The sequence below is a fragment of the Delphinapterus leucas genome, chromosome 6 (genome assembly GCF_059928025.1).
Source record: "Delphinapterus leucas isolate spDelLeu-1000000601 "Yukka" chromosome 6, BTC_Dleu_Yukka2, whole genome shotgun sequence".
NCBI lineage: Eukaryota > Metazoa > Chordata > Mammalia > Artiodactyla > Monodontidae > Delphinapterus > Delphinapterus leucas.
The window spans coordinates 55,092,799-55,115,193 of NC_143134.1; the positions used below are offsets into that span (position 1 = coordinate 55,092,799).

At 41.5% G+C, this 22,395-nt stretch overlaps 4 protein-coding genes across 5 annotated transcripts in view; 3 read left to right on the forward strand and 1 right to left on the reverse strand.

Moving 5' to 3' along the window:
- The window catches only part of LOC149748946 (uncharacterized), a 42,726-nt gene extending 20,684 nt beyond the window's left edge, over positions 1 to 22,042 (reverse strand). The window contains exons 1-4 of one of the 2 annotated variants that reach the window (XM_089913161.1): positions 12,610 to 22,042; positions 9,311 to 10,060; positions 3,924 to 3,996; positions 2,541 to 3,057 (exon numbers count right to left, since the gene is read on the reverse strand). The gene's annotated coding sequence lies outside the window, so the exon portion shown is untranslated. Of the gene's footprint in view, positions 1 to 2,540; positions 3,058 to 3,923; positions 3,997 to 4,514; positions 7,063 to 9,310; positions 10,061 to 12,609 lie in introns of those variants that run through there. The other variant, XM_089913162.1, reaches the window with a different exon arrangement.
- On the forward strand, positions 209 to 3,266 carry LOC149748947 (interferon omega-1-like). Its single transcript, XM_089913155.1, has one exon. The coding sequence runs from the start codon at positions 2,503 to 2,505 to the stop codon at positions 3,184 to 3,186; it is 684 nt and encodes a 227-aa protein (XP_089769281.1). The 5' UTR covers positions 209 to 2,502; the 3' UTR covers positions 3,187 to 3,266.
- Positions 9,783 to 15,390, forward strand: LOC149748948 (interferon alpha-13-like). Its single transcript, XM_089913159.1, has one exon. It carries the CDS (start codon positions 13,182 to 13,184, stop codon positions 13,692 to 13,694), a length of 513 nt encoding a protein of 170 aa, XP_089769285.1. The 5' UTR covers positions 9,783 to 13,181; the 3' UTR covers positions 13,695 to 15,390.
- On the forward strand, positions 18,401 to 22,037 carry LOC149748949 (interferon alpha-1-like). Its single transcript, XM_089913156.1, has one exon. The coding sequence runs from the start codon at positions 18,401 to 18,403 to the stop codon at positions 18,968 to 18,970; it is 570 nt and encodes a 189-aa protein (XP_089769282.1). The 3' UTR covers positions 18,971 to 22,037.
- Positions 22,043 to 22,395: the final 353 nt, after the last annotated feature.

The window sequence follows — 22,395 nt, forward strand, 5'->3', positions numbered from 1 at the left end:
TCGCTTTCTTTAATGGGTGCTTTCAGACAAATCATTGTAAGCACCCTAAGGTTTGCCCTTGTATCTTTGGTACATTTGGAACAGGTCATTCGTCCAGACTTATATTTCTCTCCAGTTGTATAAGTGAGTTTGATCCAATAGGGTTATTGAGAGTGTTGAGTTAATTTTTTTTTCTATTTTTTGGCTGCGCCACGGGGCATACGAGATCTTAGTTCCCCGACCAGGGATCGAACCTGTGCCCCCAGAAGTGGAAGCTCGGTGTCTTAACTACTGGACTGCCAGGGAAGTCCCTAAATTTTAAAGAACTTAGAGAGTGGCTAGTCCATTAGTAGCAAGCAATAACATTCAGTTCTTACTTTTTAATATCACGATTACTATTAACCAGATAAGATCAGGATCTTTTGGAATCGTCTAATTCCCTTCCTTTAATTCTAGTTTTCTTAAAGTACCCTTCTCATTGCCGGAATGGATTTATCACCTAGACAGATGCTCAGCAAGACTGATCTTGCTGATCCTCCCAGACAGGGTTAGTGTTCTGGCAACTGGGGTTCTGGTTGCCAGTCACTTGTGAGCTGGTGGGTGTGACTTCTTCCTTCTCTCCTCAAAACTGATCATTCATGGATTAAAGGAAAGAAAGATGAGGGAGCTGGTCTTGCGAAGCTGAAGGCCGTCAACTGAACAAGGACTTGGTCTCTTCTGAGCTTCTGGCAGAAGCAACCATGTTCCTGTCTTTCTGTTTTTCACATTGGCCTCATCCTTCTCCTCTGACGTAGCCTCGTCCCCAACTGTGCTGCACTGAAGTTAGCTAACTTAGAATCTGGCATTGTGTCAGGGGGAAATCACTTCCCTTCTTTCACATTCATGACATTCAGACTCACATTTGTTTTCTTTAGGCCCACAAGACAGCTGTCGACTTTTACTTTCTAGGACAGTTGCAGTGATAAACAAAAAATTTAAAGTTTGAATATGATAGAGACTGGAGCCCCTTTGCCTTTCGTTACCTCCCTTTATTGCTCTTACCTCATCATGAATCAGAACTAATGCAGGAGCAGCGAGACAAATCTTGTCCAATAAGTCACTAAGTGAATATTAGTTACAAAAACTTTAAATGAAACATTACACACAAGTAAAGGAAAGAAGGCGATTTCTCTCTGACCTAATCCTGGGCCTCGCTGCCCTGCATTCTCAGAGGGAGACAGAGACAGAGGAAGGGAGAAGCCCACTGGCATCAACTGACTGAATGAACAACTGAACCTCACTGGTTTCTGTGACATAAGCTTTAACGAGAGACAACACCATCGCTGAATTCTCTGGCCCCAGCTCAGAAACTTTGAGCATAACAAGTGTTGACTAGTTTTAGTAAAAGAGTTGAATAATAAAATTTGTGTTTGGCAAAATAAAAATTATGTGTCTACTCAGGATAAAATGATTAGAATTGGGTAACTCCTCCACCACCTTAGAGAAAACACAGTTTTGCTCTTAGCATCGGAGGGCTGCTGACACTTCTGATACCTGAGGACGTGGGTCAGGAGGGGAGAAGGTCACCACTGAGGACTAGGGTCCTTCACACAAACACTCCAGGGGCAAGGGTGAGGGTCCTGGAAGATGAATTATTTTCCCAACAAATAAACAAGCCCCTCCACAGATAGGAGATTGTAAAGTCCTCGGGATGTGGTGAGCCTGCCCTCAGGGTGGGAGTCCAGGTTAGGAAGGGGACTCTGTCACTCTAGAGGACAGGGTGTGACTACATGTGATCTCTCCCTTGTGACTGAGGTGCTGCTGGGGAAATACAATTGTCTTGGAATTAGGATCTCCACACCCATGTTCTCCTGAAAAGAACCAGGATTCCTGGTGGGGGTATTGGCCCAGCCTGTGGAGGACTATAGGTCTCCAGTAAGAAAATGGTGGAAAGAAAGGACAATATCTATAATAGTCCTCACCTCGTGGTCCCCTGAAGCATGACCACATGGACATGAAGGAACATGTTCTAGAAGGAAAGGAAACATGGGAGAAGCTCATGGACTCATAATAATCAGCCTCTTCTCTAAATCAAACACTAAACAAAACCCATCTTTTGTTTCAAAGAGCTTATGCCAGAGTGATCTGGTAAATCTCTATGCAAATACAGAAACAATAGGGCTGAGAGAGCTGCCTTCCTATGTAAAGTAAGACGTAAAAATGGAACCTAAGATCAGGGTTAAAAATTTGTTCCTGGAACAGAGAAGACCAACATTTATGCATGAAAGAGATATAGAATGTGCGTATTTACAAACCTACATCTCTTCTGACTTTAAGACGAAAACCTTTCTCATTTGATTAATAAATATCCATTTAGATGGGCACATCTGAAATTACTGGGAAAATTAAACTTCTTGCAAAATCAATGGTTTACAATGATGACATCTTCATAGACCATACCGAGAAGATATGTGAAAATCAAAAAAAGGAAGTAAAAGTGTATAGAAATGTTTAGAAAATGAAAATTACTGTGTTCCCTACTTAATGGCCTTGCTTAGAAAGAATGTCATCAGAGAACCTACCCCCAAGGCTCCCCCAGACGCCCGTCTCAGCCAGGCCAGCAGCAGCCTCATTTGCCCCATGGCCTTCGTGCTCTCTCTACTGACCGCCCTGGTGATGTTCAGCTACGGCCCTGGTGGATCTCTGGGTTGCGACCTGTCTCAGAACCACGTGTGGGTCAGCAAGAAGAACTTCATGCTTCTGGGCCAGATGCGGAGAATCTCCCCTCGCTTCTGTCTGAAGGACAGAAAAGACTTCGGTTTCCCCCAGGACATGGTGGATGACAGCCAGCTCCCGAAGGCCCAGGCCACCTCTGTCCTCCACGAGATGCTCCAGCAGACCTTCCGCCTCTTCCACACAGAGCGCTCCCCTGCTGCCTGGGACACCTCCCTCCTGGACAAACTCCGCACTGAACTCCATCAGCAGCTGGAGGACCTGGACGGCTGCTTGGTGCAGGCGATGCGAGATGAAGAAACTGCCCTGGGAGTGACAGGCCCTACACTGGCCGTGAAGAGGTACTTCCAGGGAATCCATCTCTACCTGAAGGAGAAGAAATACAGTGACTGTGCCTGGGAAATTGTCAGAGTGGAAATCATGAGATCCCTGTCTTCATCAACCAACTTGCAAGAAAGGATAAGAACTATGGATGGAGACCTGGGGTCACCTTGAAATGTTTCTCATTGACTAAGATGCCCTATCACCCTTGCACACATGTCTTTAGTCATTTCAGAAGGCTCTTATTTCAATTTTAATCACAGAATTTATTGTATTAATTCAGCTAATACTTTGTCAGTAGTAATAAGCAAGTATATGTTAAAATTATTCCACTTCAGGGGCATCAGTCCCTAAGCAATGACTACCCTGTTATTTATTTATTCTGTTTATTTGTTTATTTATTTATTTATGTATCTTATTTTTATATTTTCATATAAATATATTTATACTTACATTGTATTAAAATTTAGAAAATATTCACCTTTCCATTTCATTAAATTTGCATTTTGTTTTATTTATTAAATTCTTATGAGAGAAAACATCTTGAGTTTTGTAAGTTCTGAAACCTACATTCTGATTTTTTTCTATGTAAATTTATTTCAGACTAGTATTTGTCCATTTTGTCCTTTGGAACAGTCCTACCACTTTCATTGCAGGAAATGCTTGTCAAAAGGTGGAATTCCATGGAATTGAGGGAAGTCCTGGAAATTATGGAGAATGGTTAGTCCTGATGTCATAGGTGTAACTGATTTATACCACCAGGAAAGAGTGGTCGGTGCAAATACCTGTGGGAAGGAGTCATCTCCTCGAGGGAAGCTGGTGACATATGGTGTTGACTGGCCAATCCTGGCACCTTCCTCCCACCTTCTCCCCGGCCCTGCTTTACTGAACCATTCATCCCTTACACATACCTTCAGTCCCTCCAACTCACTGACCAGCCACACAGCTGCTCTGGTTCTGTGCAGGTTTCCAGCTTCAAGGTTTCTGTTAGAGTGAAAGCCACAGGAAGAGAGCACAAGTGAAAGGAGAGCTCTAGGATTTTCAAAACCTCCGAGAAGGAGCCAGGGTTCATGGCACTGGATCCCAGCTCTGCTGTTAATAGCAGTGTGACCTTGACAAATAACACAAACACTAAGCTCCCTACTTTCCTCATCTTTAATATGGGGACAATAGTAGTATTTTTTCATAGGATTATTCTCAGGATTCAATGAGTAAATATACACAAGAGGCATACAAGTGTGTCTGTCAGAAATAATCAGGACTGTTAGAGTCACAGAGTGGCTACCATCGGGGAGGAGAAGGAGAGCTGCTCTGAGGTAGCGACTGGAAGGCAACATAAGAAACATGCTAGGTCCTGGGCAAAATCTATTACGTTTAGCTTGGGTGCTACTTTCACAATGTATTCAGTGTGTGAAATTTCCCTGTGCTGTATGTTGAAGATACTTGCAATTTCTGTGTATTATACTTCTTTTTTAAAAAAATAAATTTATTTATTTATTTACATTTTATTTTTGGCTGCATTGGGTCTTCGTTGCGGCTACTTCGTGGGGGCTACTCTCCCTTGCGGTGCGCAGGCTTCTCACTGCGGTGGCTTCTCTTGTCACGAAGCATGGACTCTAGGCACGCGGGCTTCAGTAGTTGTGGCACACGGGCTTAGTTGCTCCGCGACTTGTGGGATCTTCCCGGACCACGGCTTGAACTCGTGTCCCCTGCATTGGCAGGTGGATTCTTAACCACTCTGCCACCAGGGAAGTCCTTGTGTATTATACTTCTGAAAGATTTTCTGGGAATTAGTAAAAATTCTTTGAGAAAGAGGGATCAGTAGAAAATACTTAGATCTACTTTAAAAATGAATAATATGGAAATAACAGAGACCTCAAATAATGTAAAAAGTCACAAACATTTTTCATTAATAATGTTTGTTGCTTCTTTAGTATGAGATAGGCACAAAATAGCTTCTGAACTCTTTCATTTTTTGGGCTTTCAGCAGCAACACAGAATCAGGAAGAAAAAAGCAGGAGCTATGAAAGGTAAGGTTCTGCTCTCTAATCCTGGGCTCTCCCGGGTTTGATCTTAGTTCTCTTCTCCATACAGTCCCAGGTCTATAATTGCTGGCAATGTCACCTCCTAGAGCCTGTACTCTCAGAAAATGATGGCCCCCCAGAGGAGAGACTCAGAGCTAGAAAGCAAAGAAGTCAGGACCTGGGACACTTCTAACCCACGCTCTGCTCGTCCATGTGAAAGCTGGGCCATGGCACTTACCCGTCAAGTGACAGTGTGAGACGTGGTGGAACAATGACTGTTTTGGTGGCAAAATTTTGGGTAATGACTCAGACAACTTAACCTCCCTGAGTGTCATAGTCTGTGTCTGGGAGAGTCCAGGATTGTTGTGATGATGGCCTGGGGCAATGTGTGTGAAAGAGCTTTGAAATGACACCGCTCTACACACATGGACCCTACTATTAATGTCAATGAACCTCCGACCTCGAATTCTAGTTCCTGCACATTAATCTCGAAAGAATCTCTTCCCAGTAGAACAGTCTACTCAGCACGTTCCACTCTCTCTTTGCTTCCACTCTCACTAGACACACCCAGGCTCCTATTTTTGGTTTGCAGAGCTCACCTGAAAGGCACTCATGTGACACCAGCCCCACCCTCTCTTCAGAAAGGTGATTCATATCTTCTGTTATCTCAGGCATCCCTCTTGCTAGCTGGCCCTGTGGAATTCCAGGGTCCTAGTCCAGCAAGAGGTTGACACGAGGGAGTCCCATTGGGAACAGAATATGGAAGGAAGCCTTGGGGTAAGGCATCTTCTGAAAACAAAATGGTCTCTCTCAAAAACAGCAAAGTTCATTCTTCACAAGTAAATTGTTTCTTCTAAAAAAAGAGTGTTTTCTTTTGTCTCTGCTGCATTTGGGGGAAGGATGCAGTAGTCCAGGAGCTGGGTTTAGAGAAAAGAAGAGGCTCTCCAGTTCTGATTGAGAGCTGACTTTGAGTGTTTGAGGCAGAAGAAGGTTAGGGAGGGAGTCTGACAGTGGCCTGGCACACCCTCTACCATCTCAGCCGCCTTCATTTGTGTCATGATGAATACAGCCCTTCACAAAGCAAATACAAAAGCATAGGAACTTGACAAATGCTGAGGGGCTTTAAAAATTGAGAAAATCCATTAAAGAACGAGTCTCAGGAACTGGACTTCCCAGTCCTTCCCCTTCTCCAGCATGATACTGATCTGTAAACAGCCGTGGGTGGGAATGTTTGGGGTTACTCAGGCACATAGATTCCCAAATGTCCCAATCAGCCTCTAGGAACAGAGACAAGAAACTTCACATATTCCCCAAAACAGCACTGGAATTTGGCATTCCTGAGGTCTCAAGTTCAGAAGGAAATGGAACAAACCAGAGGACTCCAAATATTTTGATGGAGAATAACTTTCAACTAACTCCAAGGCCTTCTTGCGTCCTGAGGAAGGCTGGGCAAAGCAGCTCAGCTCCCCAGTTCTCAATTTAGCCTTAATGAAAGTGTACAGCTGAGGACTTTTCGCCTTTCCTTTCTCATGGGACAGGCTCTGGAGCAGCAGGGATGCAGAACTCCTGGCCATGTTTGTGGTTGAGCAAGCAGGGACAAGAGGAGGCCAAAGGGGAGGCAGTGCAGTATAGGGTCTTCGCAAACCTGGGAGTGGAACAGCATAGTCTTATCAGGCTTAGGAAAGAGATATCCATCCACATCAGGTACCATAGCACTCAGCTCACTCTCCAGCTACACTTCTTATTCCCACCCAGTAACCTGCACACTGTTAGGGACATCATTGGTCCTCAGAGTTGTGAATAAAAGTGATAAGTGTAATAAGCTTAACATAGTTGTGCCAGTAAAACTGTTTGAAAATGACAGTCTTGCTGCATCTTCTCTTGTGGGTTACTCTTGTCTTCTCAGGTGACCAGTAGATTTGTTAGCTCGGCATCTCCTTAGCCTTCCTTCGGCTTCATGCATGATTTAGGGCAATTGTTTTCTTTTTCCTATAGTACAGTTTTCTCAGCTTTAGAATAGGGATAATGAGACTACTATAGTCCATTCAACATACCATCGCATGTTATATGCTCTATATCATGAGAATATAACAAGTCATAAAGTTATCTTAAGTGAGCAGATTATTTTAAGCACCAGGGACATATTAAACATAGCAATGATAGTTGTTATTGTGACAGGTATGCACAAAGGAGTAAAAGCCATTATTTCATGTCCACTCAAAAGATACATATTGTTTTAAGATTTTCTTTGATGTGGACCATTTTTAAAGTCTTTATTGAATTTGTTACAATATTGCTTCTGTTTTTTTTATGTTTTCGTTCTTTGGCCCTGAGGCATGTGGGATCTTAGCTCCCCAACGAGGGATAGAAGTCACACCCCCTGCACTGGAAGGAGAAGTCTTAACCACTGGACCGCCAGGGAAGTCCCCAAAAGATATTGATATAATGCCATATTTGTGTCTTACTGAGCTCATAATTTTGTTATGCAAAAATTCTACCTCTGTGAATTAAAACAGGATCATCATTTTAAGTATTGTGCAAAGCATACAAACACATTTTTAAATTCTACTAGCAAATGCAATATTCCACAGATGTACCAAACACTAGATTACAAATACCTATGGATCTCTAGTGGGCATCAAAAGAAAATGCAGTCAGTGCATTGGCACAGAAGACATTTACCAATATTAAGTAGAAAGTAATATATTAAGTTTAAATTTACACCATGCTGAAATTAAAAGCATTCTGATGCAGATTACAAATTTTTATGCAACTTATCCATATAAAATGACATTTTCAAGTAGTGAATAAAACTGTCCAATGAAAACCACTGATTATATACATAAAGCTGAATGCTTAATCTATGAAGCCTTAAGGGTCTTCTAACACCCTTGCTTAAAACAAATGAGAGGAAAAAAATATCTTGAAAATTGAGATTAATTTCTTAAGATACTTACTAGGTCATAAGATATTGCCAGTAAGCTACATCTTACTGAGGTTAGAGATCAACGTGAAGCAGCCTTGGCTGACATGTCCGAAGCATCAGATACTTGTTATTATACCCGCCATTTTAAAGTCTGACGCTCATCTGGTCTCCGTGTCACCACCATCCTCTGCTTTTCTGCCCCTCCTTCTCTCCTTCCTTTGTTGACTCCACACTCTCATCTTAGGGAATTGGTGTTCCTCAAAGATCTATGCTAGTCCCGCACTTCATCCTCTCTGCACATATAGTCTCAACCCCCCAAATAGTTCCAAACGTCCTCTCTATGACTGTTGACTTCCATATGCATGTCTTTACCCAGAGTCACATCTCCAAACATATGTCATTAGCTCCAAACCCTCATATTTACCTGCTACCCTAGATGATCTCCATACATGGCCAAACTTGACCATCATGCAATTACCTGGCAAACCCCTGCAGGCCCCTGGGACGCCAGCTTACCAACTGCTCTTGCAGAAGCTTTCCCTGATCCATGCAAGCCCACATACTCCCAAGAACCTGTACTTTCCCTGTCACAGCATTAGCATTCCTTTCATTGAACACCTAGTTACCCATATCCCCGCCAGACTGCAAGCTCTGTGACAGCGGGCAATGTGTCTACTATTTTCATTGCACCTGGCACCCACCACAGTGCCAACAATAAAAGGGATAGTCACACTTCTTTGTTGAAGTTTAAATTCCATGACTCTATAATATATTTCACAGTTCATTGATCATGCAACTGCTGAAACTGAATCAGCAACCATTAGACATGCTTTCTCCAAGAAAGAACAAGTAAAAGAGAATAGCTCCAGCTGCTATAACCTGTCATAATGCCTTGTGCATCTCCTTCATAACCTAGAAAGGGTTTCAAGCTAATTTTTTACTCTTTAAGGCCTGTCTTCTCTGACAGAGTGCTCCATTAAGAAAGTAATATCTTTGTCTTATCTACCAATATGTTAAAAAACACAAGTAAAATCCCGAAAGCAGAGATACTTCAAAATATTTTAAGAACCAATGAAATGAATAAAACTATTTATGTTCCTTTTGGATTTTTAGGCAGATTAAAGGTTTAAGGACACTCTGATTTTCTTTAAGAGTATGAGTTAAACCTAACACTTAAAATATACCTTTTGCACCCCCAAAGCAAAGGAAAACAAGACACAAAGCTGACCATATCATAATATGAAGAATAAATGTGGTAAATATAAAAATCATCATAGAGAAATAAATTCTAATCACTACAAATTAAAAATAAATTTTCTCCCCATTCAAAAGTATTGTTTCCACTTACTGTTGAAAAACAATGTGCTGAGATGACTCGATGCATTTACAGCTGAATCAGAAGAAAAGTCATTGATCTGAGTGAATATTGACACGCTAGAGGCCACCTCTAAGCAGAGAAGACTCCATTGTAGAAGATTGGGTCCAGGTCTCCTTTTCCCACTCCTGGGTTCTCTGAGGTTGAACATACAGGGAAAGCACACTCTGATTTTCACGCCTTAACTGCCACTCTCATATTGTCCTGGGCACAGCGGCTGTGGACTTTCTTTTCAGATCGAGCCTGCTCCTTTGGAAGTTCTTCAAAGTCAGGCTGGAGTCCTCATTGCCCAGCAGGGTCTTTTCCTCTCCATCTCCTGCACCAAACTAGTCTCCAGATCTGCCCACTGTTGATCAAGCCCACTGAGGAATTTCAGCTGTTTGTGCTGAAGACGATGGAGAAGTGCTGTATCGTCTCATGGAGAATGAGGTGGCCTGAGCGTTTTGGAACTGGCTGTCAGCCAGCTGGTGCTGATGGAACCTGAAAACCTTCTTGTCCTTCAGGCAGGAAAACAAAGAAGATTCTCCCTGTTAGGGGCAGGACTGTGAGGGTCTCCTGCTTTGGCAGGCTGTGGTTCTGGGCCAGGTGACAGCTAAGGGTGCACACAGAGCTGGAGAACATCATCCTGGGTGTCCTCAGTGAGGAGGGTGGCAGGCCCCGGTGAGCCTGGTGATGCAGGTGTCTGGCTGTGGGAGCCTGTATCCAGCTGCTCTGAGTACCTGCCTGCAAATGAGATTCTTAAATAAGCCATTTATGGGCAACATGGAATGTCACAACTTCAATTCTTTTATTACACTGGACATTAAACACACTCCTGGAACATGAAAGAGTATCAGTCCAATAGGATGTATTCATCTAAATGAGACCCAAGGTTGAAATAAAAACCTGAGTCTCAATATATCTCTTTTTCAGTTCTAATACGAATACTTAGAGTTTTGACCCTGTACTCTATTTTGCCACTTCTTAAATTGCACCAAAATACAACTAGCCTCACCTCTCTGCATTCTCCTCTAAAGGGACTCGTACATTAGATTTAAATTCTTCCACATTTCTTTACAGGACCATAGCTCACATTTTCTGACAGTTTACAGATAATGGTGACATAAAAATGAACAGCAAGGGTGAATCCATGCAGTTCTCTTCATTCTGTCACCAGAAATGTTTTGACTGCATATATATGTGACAATGCGCTTGGCAATGTGGACTCCAGGAAAGTGAGGCAGGGATGGTGACTGCCCTCCAGGGAGCAGGGAGGACAGACTTTAGAGGCAGGATTAGGATGAAGGAAGCACCACGTGCTCAGTGCAGCTGAGGGCCAGTGCTCAGAGCTGATGAAGAGGAGGGCCTGGGAGCAGCAGAAGGCTCCACTCTGACAAAAATCTGGGGCTCCTGAATTTAAATGACATCAGATTTTCATTTCCTCTTTTAAGAAATGGAGACACCTTTAGTTGTGGTCACACAAGACATTGCCTAGATCAAATAAAATAAAGTTTGCAAAGTACAGGCTGAGAATTGGAACAGAGTGAATGATAGCAGCCTTTTGTATTAATATAACAAATGGTAACCTGTATAGTCCACCCTCAGCCCAGCCAAGAGAAGCTCTGACTACAGGTTCCTTAACACTCAGGGGTCTGCATGTTGAGGCCCCCAAATGCAAACTCTAGGAGAGGGATTGCCTGTAGGCCTGTGAAGGAGTAGAGACCTAGTCTCCACCCTTAGAGCAGTGCCCCGTACATTAAAGAGAGAAATCCTACAGCAGCTGAAGCTCTTTGCAGCATCTAAGAAAGTGTTTTGACCTCCTGCCCCCAAGAAAAAAAAAAAAAAAGGCTGCTCTGTGACTAGTATAAATGAGATAAATAGTCCTTTTCCTCACCTTATTTTGTTTCAGACCACCTCTGGTGTTAATTTTTAAGACACAGATTAAATTGTACCTTAAAAACAAACACATAACCTCAGAGAAAAAGATCAGATTTGTGGTTACCATAGCCAACGGGGTGTGAGTTGAGAAAATGAGAAGAAGGCAGTCAAAAGGGTTTTTTCTTCCTTTAAAAAAAGACATTAAAATAATGTTGTAGAGACCAGGAAAATGGTAAGAAATATATATATGGGGGAGAGATGATGAGAATTAAAGCATTCCTAGATTTTCAGCCATGGAACAGCACAATACTCTAATTCAAAAGCTATTTCCTGGGTTAGCATTAGGGCAACGTTAAGCTAGTACTTCTCTAAAGCACGAATGGTAAGAAGGCACCAAATCTAAGTCATTAAGATAAAGGATGTTTTAATGCAATATTTTAAAATGAAAATTAATACCAAAATATGCACGAGGAACAAAATATAAAAATTTTAAGTAAAGAAATGAAGTTGACCTCCATTTGCATGGCCCTGACAGTCTTACAAAGTAAGCCTTCATGATGTAAATGAAATCTGCTTGTACACCCCAACTCTTCTTTCTAACCTTATAGTCAAGGTGAGGTCCTGGGAAAGACATTTCAGGAACATGAGTTAGAAATCAGTTAAGGCTATCACGGGGTCATTAGAAATTGTCACACATGGTAATTCCCTCAATTAAAAACAAGTGAAAAAGTAATCTTGAAAATATTAATGAGTTGCCTTCCATTAAAGATAGAAAAGTAAAACTATATTAAATACTTGGGGCTTCCCAATGCTTGGGGCTTCCCTGGTGGTGCAGTGGTTAAGAATCCGCCTGCCAACTCAGGGGACACGGGTTCGAGCCCTGGTCTAGGAAGATCCCACATGCCGTGGAGCAACTGAGTCCATGTGCTGCTACTACTGAGCCTGTGCTCCTCAACAAGAGAAGCCACCGCAATGAAGACTGAACCCAGCCTAAAATAAATAAACCCAGCCTAAAATAAATAAACAAATAATTAATTATATTAAATACTTACTTTAGTATAAAGACAATACAGTTGAAATAAAGTTTAATAAAATGCTATATTTTAATATGAAAATACATTTTAATATTCTATGCTTAATATTGAAAATATTTTAACATAAATTTATAAAAATATGAAACATTTAAAATATTTAATTTAAATATGATATGAATTAAGTTAAATATAAAATTAATTTTAAAATGTAAAAAATAAAAGGCTGTGAGTTTTTTTAATATTCCTACTTTTCACATATTCAATACTTTCTCCCTCACTTTAACGCTGTATCCTTGAAAAACACCATGAAGTCCCAGAGAATCTACACGGGCGCTCAGCTCCCGCGTCCTCGGCCCCGGTGGTGGCCGCGCTCCGACTCACCCCTCAGGGCGTCCCCAACACCGTCCTGTCGTCCCATCGCCGCCGCCGCCGCGTTCCCCTTTCAATGGGCCTTCGCTGTCTCGCGCCAGAAACGAGCCCGAATCTGAAAAATCGGCTCCCCTTTCTCTGAGGCTAGGAATCGCTCTGATTCCCCACCTCAGACCGCTCAGAAAAAGGCTTCTTTCCCAAAAATTGCCTCGCTCAACTTTCTGTGAGAAAATAAGGCGCAAAACTCAGGGGAAGCCTGAAAATGCAAGGTTCTTGTTCCCAGCCAGACAAAAATGTCTGTGGCGAGGCCGCGACAAGGCTTCCTCTTCAACACTCAGCGCCGAGAAAACGGTGTTTCGCGCCCTATGCTGATTATTAAAGCAGCCTCTGACTACTTTTCGCCCTGTCTCTCGAGCTGCAGAAGGCAAACTGAATAGTCGGCGTTTCCCAAACAAGCCCTGCGCCCTCTACCGGCCGCCTAGGGAAGGACGCTGTCCACAGTTCCAGGGAAGGAAGCTTCCCACTAATTGTTTGGCGGTGCCCACGCGTCTCCTGGCGGCCGTCTAGTGAATCACTCATTCTTAATGGCCCAGATCTATTTGCTAGTGGCAGGAGTGATGCTCTGCTCTATCCCTGCTTACTCTCTTGGCTGGAACTTGCCTAGAAGCCATAGCCAGGAAAACAAGGACGTCTTCCAACATTTGGAACAGATGCAAAGGATCCCCTCTCAGTGGTGCCTAAAGGACAGAACCGACTTCAAATTTCCTTGGAAAAGAGAGAATATCACCCCAATCCAGGTGACTCAAGGCACCTGTCACCACCGTCTGATGCTCCAGCAGATCTTCAACCTCTTCACCACGGAGGACAGCCGTGCTGCCTGGAGCAACACCCTCCTCGATAAACTTCTCTCTAGCCTTCATCTGAGGCTGCACCGACTGGAGCAGATGAAAAAAGACCATCTGGATTGTCGAGATTTGGGACGTGCTGCCCGGGAGTATTTCCATGGAATCCATGTCTATCTGAAGGCAAAGGAATACAGCCCCTGTGCCTGGGAGGTTGTCAGAGTGGAAATTAAAAGGTGCCTTTCCCTTATGTAAGAATCCTCAAAGAAATGTCAACAAATACAGAATATTTTTTATACTCGTGACACTTCTCATTCAATTACATTAGTGTTCAAGTCCAAAGCAATCTCGACTTGTGTTTCCTCACAGGCTGAAAAATGTCTGAAATGAAAATCATGATTTTAAAGAGGGTTTTGACAGAACATAATCTCTTTTCCTGTATAAATAATTTTATAACGTAATTTAACAGATCACTTTAAGTTTTGGCAGAGGTATTTGCTATTTTCAACACATGAAGTATAGAAAGGTTTTCTGGATAGTGTGGTGTTAAAGATATTTGTCAGTTAACTTAATGCTGACTGCTGTAACGGGTAAACAGAATGCTGTCAGGAATTTGATCATAATAGAATCTTATCTTTCCCTGGTATAAGAACACAAGGCAGGCATTCCTGATCAGATGGATGTTCTAGGTTGCTCTCCAAAGAGTGATTCGGGGACATGGGTACCCCCCGTTTTGTGGATTTTTCCATCATCAACAGGTGACTGCAAATTTTTCTGCAGTATTTGAGTCTATTCCACTCAGTGGTAAAGGGAAAAAGTCTGGTGCATCACATGGGACGTTTTCAAGGGCCAGGACTATACAGGGCAAGAGCACTTCTGCTCACATTACATGGCCTGGATTTATCCTCGTGGAAATCTCACTGCAAAGAAGTTGGCAAATTATTGGATGATTAGTAGACGAGGAGACAAGTTCAGTGCCTAAGACCACTTTTCATCTTTACACTATTTGTCCTAATGAAGTTCTGGGTGGGGTGGAGGGGAACAACTAATGTTCTTGCTCGCACACACTTCATTAAAAAACAATCTGACCCACAGAGAAAGAGAAATATCATTTATATGTGGAATCTTAAAAAAATGATACAAATGAACTTATTTACAATACAGAAATGGACCCACAGACTAACAGAAGAAACTTATGGTTACCAGGGGGGAAGGGTGGGGGAGGGATAGTTGGGGAGTTTGGGATTGACATGTACACACTGCTATATTTGGGATGGATGGCCAACAGGGACTTACTGTGTAGCACAGGGAACTCTGCTCAATATTATGTGGCAACCTAGATGGGAGGAGAGTTTGAGAAAGAATGGATGCATGAATGTGTATGGCTGAATCACTTTGCTGTACACCTGAGGCTAGCACAGCATTGTTAATCAAATATACTCCAGTATGAAATAAAAAGTTAAAAAAATCTCATCCTGTAGTTCTGCCTTAAAAGAAAGAAAACAGTCAAGTTTGGATATTTATTCTCAGACTCAGTGGTATTATGATTTCATGTATTTTTATTGTTCATTTGCTGAAATAAAGAAAATTAAAAAAAACAAAGAAACCCACAATCAGACCCAAATTCTCATTCCACAAGTTCAGCTTGGGGAAGATGACACGGATGTCACTCAGAGTTCACAGCATCATAGACTGTTGGAAAGGAGCATTCAAATTGATGCCCAAAGGCATAGCCTATGAGGAAAATATCCACAAATGTAGACACAAGTTGTTTCCTTATTGCCTGAGGGAGACGAGGAAAGTATGATCAGGCAGCTCCTTGCAAGTACTTGAGGATGACTGAAGAAAAAATGGAGAGCAACTCTTCCATTTGCGTCCAGGCCCATGGCTCTCATCCTGATCTTCTAAGTATTGAAAATGCAAACTTGAAGAAGAAAATATTCCTGCAAATGATCTTTAAAAAGATATCTCACACAATATTCCATTATCACTTCCCTTGTAGAACCATGAAGAATTTCCAAAGTCTCTGTAGATTATCGTCCTCTCATATCATATCTAACTAATATATGCTGGTATTGTTCCTTCTCCTATTACTATCATCACTGGTCCCTTCATGAGTATGGATTGAGCTCCTGAAATGACAGGGACTGGACTAGCTGTCTAGGAAACGGGGTTGGGTAAGATGATGCCTCTCGCTTTAGGTATTTTACAGACCTCTGCGAGGTATTCTGAGGACACAATAGGTCAGGTCATGTCTTACTATTTGGGCTTCTTCAACAAAAGAGCATAGACTGGGTAGTTTGTAAAGAGCAGAAATGTATTGCTCACAGTTCTAGAGTCTGGAAATCCAAGATCTGGGTGTCCGCGTGGTCCAGTTCCGGTGAGAGCCTGCTTCAGGTCTCACACTGCAGAGTTCTCCTTGTATCATCATACAGCAGGAGAGGGCGGCATTTACCTCTGAACTCTTTGATGAGGGCACTAATTCCATTCGTGAGGCCTCCATCTTCACACCTTAATCAAGTCCCAAAGGGCCAGCCACCTGATACCATCACTTTGGGGGTTAGGACTTCCAAATACGAATTCTGTGGGGACGGAAACATTCAGACCAGAAAGGGCATTGAAGGCTACATGTCTTGGCAACCAGAAGACAGAATATATTCATGTAAATAAAGAAGAATGAGCCATTTATCAGGCCAAAAGAGCAGACCGAGGACTCAGAATCCAAACTCTTGATTTTCAACCTGCAGTAATGCTTTAATTATTATGTGTCAAAATTTGGAAATCAAACTGAAATGGACCCCATCGTCCCTTGAAAGGGAATGAAGACACAGGATGAAAATGATCATTCATCAGTCTTTGTGAGGAGTCTCCAAAGAATCTCCGTATATAGGTAGTCATTGCCCCATCCGTAAAGATCCACCAAAGAGTAACCTGGTTAATTGTCTGGTTGCTGTGACCTGTGTGAATCAGGGAGAGTTTGAGTTCAGATACGTGGCTCTGTATGTGACACCAAGCTGGTTATTTTCTGTCATGCCCTAGTACAGGACAAATTAGCGACGAGGCCATCCTCCTGAGTTTAATAGAGTGCCGGGCAAAGGCTGAAAATTGTGCTGCTCTTACAACTTGAATCCCCAGAGCCATATGCACCGTGAAGGAAAGAGAATCCTAGTGGTTTTAGCAACAAACTCAGTAGGCATGACTGATACCAGTAGGAGTAGAGTGGGAATACTAGCCACTGTCTATTATAATCCCAGCAAATACGACCGTGATAAAGGAAAATAGCTTGGTCATTCGTAACTGCCTTCCAGTGGGAGGAGAACATCTGAGAAACTGCTTTAGTTAAAAGTACCTGTTGCGTGATTAAACTGGGCCTGGTGCTGAGGATACCACAGAGAATACGAAAGAGTCCAGTTGCTACAGAGCTGATTTGCCAAAGACAGTCACATACCTATTATTTATTGAAAGATCGGAATTACAGAGGGCTGAGGCCACAGAACATCCACTGCAAAATAAAAGAATTCATGATCAGAGTTGAAAGTTAATTCTTTCCATGATACCAATCAATATTTATCCAGTTCTCAATTAATTACAAAGATGGTTTTCTTTTGTTTGAAAAGAATAGGCTTGGATTGGAACCTCTGACAGTCCTTTGGGGAATCTGAAATTCAATGCAAAAATACAGAGAAAGATTCAAATCGATGATGATTCCTAAATCATCTGGGAGCAGATCGCTGCTCCCAGTGATCTGGGAGCAGATCGCTCCCACGGGTGCAAACATTAGTTCTTAGGGGTGCGAACAAATCTTAGCTACTACAATGGTGGGTGGCACTCCAAAGCTCAACCCTATCCAGCAAAATCTCATTCCTTTGTATTCATTTTTCTCTTTGGGTTTTCTTGTGTATGAGATGAGAGGCGTGAGTATGACATTGAGTGCATGGAAGATACACAATATGCAGGATCAGTGCTACAAGCTACGGTGGCTTGATGTTTCATTAGAGGACTTTCTCTCCATCATATGCTTGAACACAAAGTCATAATGTGAGAGGTGGCCTCTGCTTACTTATGAGCTGTCCTTGTCTGTCTTGTGGATTTTGCTTATGTTTGAGCCTCAGTGTGATGTGGGCATCGGGAATTAAGCACAAATAGGTTGTATTTTATTATTTAATTCTAAAAAAGTTATCTAGGAGATCAATAATTACGTCTAGTCCTAAAGAGAAAAAGTTGTTGACAATATCTAGAGGAATATCTAGCAGCTAGTGAAGTTAGAAATCATTTTATGATATGAATCAAAACTAATAATTACTTAAAAATAAATGTTAAGAAAATCATTTAAATTTTCAATGGTTTTAGCAGTTTTGATAGATTTTTAAATATATCTATACATTGGTATTCTTATGAAGTATTTGTATAAATTTTTATTGAATATGTAATTTGATACATTCCTATTTATTAAGTAAATGTATTACATTAAAAGTCATTCTGCACCCTTAACCAAAATGTTAAATTAATTGCAGTAGCTTTTACAGCTAATTTTTAGCCTAATTTTTTTTGTCATACTCACCCCTGCATCGAATAAAAAGAAAAAACTTTTCACTTTCTTTTTCTATTTATAAAGTAGAGATATGCATGGAGTACATATCGATGTACACCGTATATCTGTGTATCAAAATTTCATAGGGGGGCCATATGGAAAAAAAATATCTAGAAAGGTTCTGTGGGCAGGAGAAGGGGAGGCAAGGATAAAAAACAGTGGTTGAGAAACGCTGCCCTAACCTATCTGGAGAGTGCAAAATGAAAAGCAAAAACAGAAGTAGAAAGTAAGAGGGAACATTCAGAAAATGGAAACCAATTCATTCCCATTTAAGACCCAGGCCTGAAGGAAAGTCTTCAGAGAACCTAGAGAGCAGGGTTCACAGAGTCCCCCCACCTCTGCCAGGCCGGCAGCATCTGCAGGGTCCCCGATGGGCCCAACCTTGTCTTTACTCCTGGCCCTGGTGCTGCTCAGCTGCAACTCCAACTGCTCTCTGGGCTGCGACCTGCCTCAGACCCACAGCCTGGCTAACACGAGGGCCCTGATGCTCCTGCAACAAATGAGGAGAATCTCCCCCTTCTCCTGCCTGAAGGACAGAAATGACTTTGGATTCCCCCAGGAGGCGTTTGGAGGCAACCAGTTCCAGAAGGCTCAAGCCATCGCTGTCGTCCATGAGATGATCCAGCAGACCTTCCAGCTCTTCAGCACAGAAGGCTCGGCTGCCGCTTGGGATGAGACCCTCCTGGACAAGTTCTGCACTGCACTTTATCAGCAGCTCTCTGACCTGCAAGCCTGTCTGATGCAGGAGGCGGGGCTGGAAGGGACTCCCCTGCTGAAGGAGGACTCCATCCTGGCTGTGAGGAAATACTTCCACAGAATCACTGTCTATCTGCAAGAGAAGAAATACAGCCCTTGTGCCTGGGAGATTGTCAGAGCAGAAGTCATGAGATCCTTCTCTTCATCAACAAACTTGCAAGAAAGACTCAGGAGGAAGGAATGACACACACCTGGTTCAACACGGAAATGATTCTCACTAACGAGACCACACTTCCACCTGTGCTGCCGTGTCAAAGACTCTCATTTCTGCTCTCCTCATGCCCTGAATTGAATTAATTTGTCAAGTGTTTTCAGGAATATTAAGCAACATGATGTTCTACTCTACAGGCACTCGTCCCTCATAGATGCCCATGCTGATCTATCTACTTACTTACCTACTTAAATATTTATTTATCTATTTTAATATTTATTTTACTATTTATAAAGATTTAAATTATTTTTATTTACATAATATTATGTGCATGTATACAATGTGGTTAAGAGAAAAAATATATACTTTGTATTAACTCAGTTTGTGAGTTTTCTTCGTTCATTAAATTCTTACTAGAGAAAACTTCCTGTTTTGTTTTTTTTCTTTAAAAAAGAAACACCAAGGGGCTTCCCTGGTAGCGCAGTGGTTGAGAGTCCGCCTGCTGATGCAGGGGACACAGGTTCGTGCCCCGGTCCGGGAAGATCCCACATGCCGCGGAGCGGCTGGGCCCGTGAGCCATGGCTGCTGAGCCTGTGCCTCCGGAGCCTGTGCTCTGCAATGGGAGAGGCCAAAACAGTGAGAGGCCCGCGTACCACTAAAAAAAAAAAAAAGAAAGAAACACCAAGCCTGAATGTGCAACCTGATTAAAGAATGCATGTTACAATTCCTTGACCCATCATTACGATTTTCACATTAGAAACAAAAATAGACTTCTTCTAGCCAGGTCGTGTGTTGCCCTCAGGACCTAGAGGTGTACATAACTAATCCAATTCTGCTTTGGGTAACTTTGATTTTTTTTTTTAAAGGAAAGTAACCTAAAAACAATAATCAGTTAATACAGGAACTTCCTTGGTGGTACAGTGTTTAAGACTCTGCTCTCCCAATACAGGGGGCCCGGATTCCATCCCTGGTCAGGGAACTAGATCCTGCATGCCACAACTAAGAGCCCACATGCCACAAACAACTAAAAGATCCTGAATGCTGCAACCAAAGATCGCGAATGCCGTGATGAAGATCCTGCACGCAGCAATGAAGAACCCGTGTGCCACAACTAAGACCTGACACAGCCAAATAAATAAATAAATATTTTTTAAAAATCAGTTAATTCACAATTAAATTTAATTATTTTTAAAATAGTACTAATTTGTAGTAGAAATTACTATCAGTTAAATTTAGTGCTACAGTGAGAAGGTGGGAAAATGGAATTCCCCCAGCAGAAGGTGGATCATGTCATGCGAGCATATAGAAATTATAGCAGTAGATATTACCTATAGTTAACTAGTAGACATTTCAGTGCAAATGTCCATTGGATACTGGAGATGGCAACTTATAAGCAATTCCATGAAGTGTAAAGCATGGAACAGAAGAAGTGATCAAATAGGAGGAGAGTATCAAATGAGAAAAGGACTGAAAATTGAATACTAAGACCTTAACGTTAAAAGGGAGGGAACGCTACAAAGGAAAGCAAGGGGAATGACCATATGTTAACAGGACAAGAGAGAAAGTTGAGAAGACCATGTTTGAAAGACTGAAAATGCTTAGAAGATTCAATGCATTCGTGAAAATGTAGATGGAAAGTGCTCCTCCATTGTGAAAAGAGATGGCATTGGCCACTTAGTGACAGCTTGTTTCGTAGAATTAATCAGCAGAAACCATAGTGGAGAAGGTGGAAGGATGAATAAGAGAAGGGAATGACAATATATACAGAAAATAGGTTTGAGATATTTGCCGTCTGAATTGGAGGAGAGACATAGGGTGGAACCTAGAATGGATGTGGATTATTTTTTTCTCTGCATTGTTTTCCTTTTTTGAAATATTTTTTGCTTCTGAAGAGATTTCATGGATTTGATGTACTGAAAACTCGTATCAGTGTTCAAGATTTGATTTACTTTAAATCCTGACATTTAATCACTTACAGTGATAATGTATCATTATTTTGATGAATATGATGTTGAATGTCAGTAAGCTGCTCTGCGCTTGAAACCATCCACTACAAGGGAAACAGATAGAACTGACCTTAGTGAGAGCTGATTTGCTGAAATTAATCAGCAGAACCCATACTGGAGCAAGTGGAAGGGTAACAAGGGAAGAACTTCCATTGTCATTATTTCACCTGGGGAGTCACTTTACTTCTTTCACTCTCATCATAGTCAGATTTGCATTTGTTTTCCTTTTACCTCAGTACATCAAATGCAAGGACAGCTTTCCAAGAAAGTTGAAAGGAGAAGCATCAGTGATGTATTGAACATTATGGAAAATCATGGTATGGGCCCTTTATGTTTCCATTTTTGCTTCCCTCTTAAGATACTCAACTCAAGATGATAAAGGAAGTAATTCAGTAGTAGCAAGACAAACCCCGCCCAGAAAAATACTAAATGAAAAAGAACATATAACATTACAAAGACTCTGACACCAGGAAAGCAGAGAAGGCTAATTTTATCTAGCATCCTATGCCCTACATTTTCACCACCCTACGTCTTCACCGTGAGATGGAGAATGATGAACCAAGAGGCTCAGTAGAAATGTACTGAATCATCTAATGATGCTTAATAATTACTTCAATATAAGGTTCTGATGCGAGGTCAGTAGAAGCTTCTGATGGGAGGTCTAATGGAAAATCTAAGAATACTCTTTGTTAATAATTATTTGGAGTAATTATTATGAACTCTGTACTAATGATAAAATGGTGAACAAGATATAGACCTGTCACCTATGGTGGTTACTTGTCAAACAGGTCTAATAAATCTATTTTCAAGAAGACCAATCCCAAAGGATAAGCCAGCTTGGCTGATATGGAAAATAAAGAGGGCAGAAACAGAGCCAAGGACTAGAAGTAAACATAGCCAACCTCTTAGCAAGATAAATGTAAATCCTCACCCTAAAGGCCAATTTACCTCAGTTCCTTTTACCCCATACATCATGTTCAACTTTGAACAGAAACTTACCATACTAAAAGGTGAAAAACACAGTTTGATGAGACAGAGCAAGTATCAGAACTAGGCTCATATACAGGAGAGATTTAGAAATGATCAGACCAGGAGTCAAAATGATAGTGATTAAAGTACAAAGGGCTCTAATGTAGTCATCTATTTATTCTTCTACTTTATCTCAGTCATACTATGTATGGTATTTAAAATAGTTTTGTTCATATAATATCATGTTCAACTTTATAGTGTATTCAATATAATAAAATATGCTTACCTCTATATTGTTTCAAATTATTTTCTTGTTGAATTTATGAAACTCTCCCCCAGATGACATCTTGGATTTTTTTAGTCTTACAAAAAGAAGTAGCTTTAATGTGCAAGGCATACTGAAACATGGATGATAAATTCTACTCATCATTCATTTATTTCAGTGGTTTATATTTTATTTTATTTTTAAAAATTTAATTATTT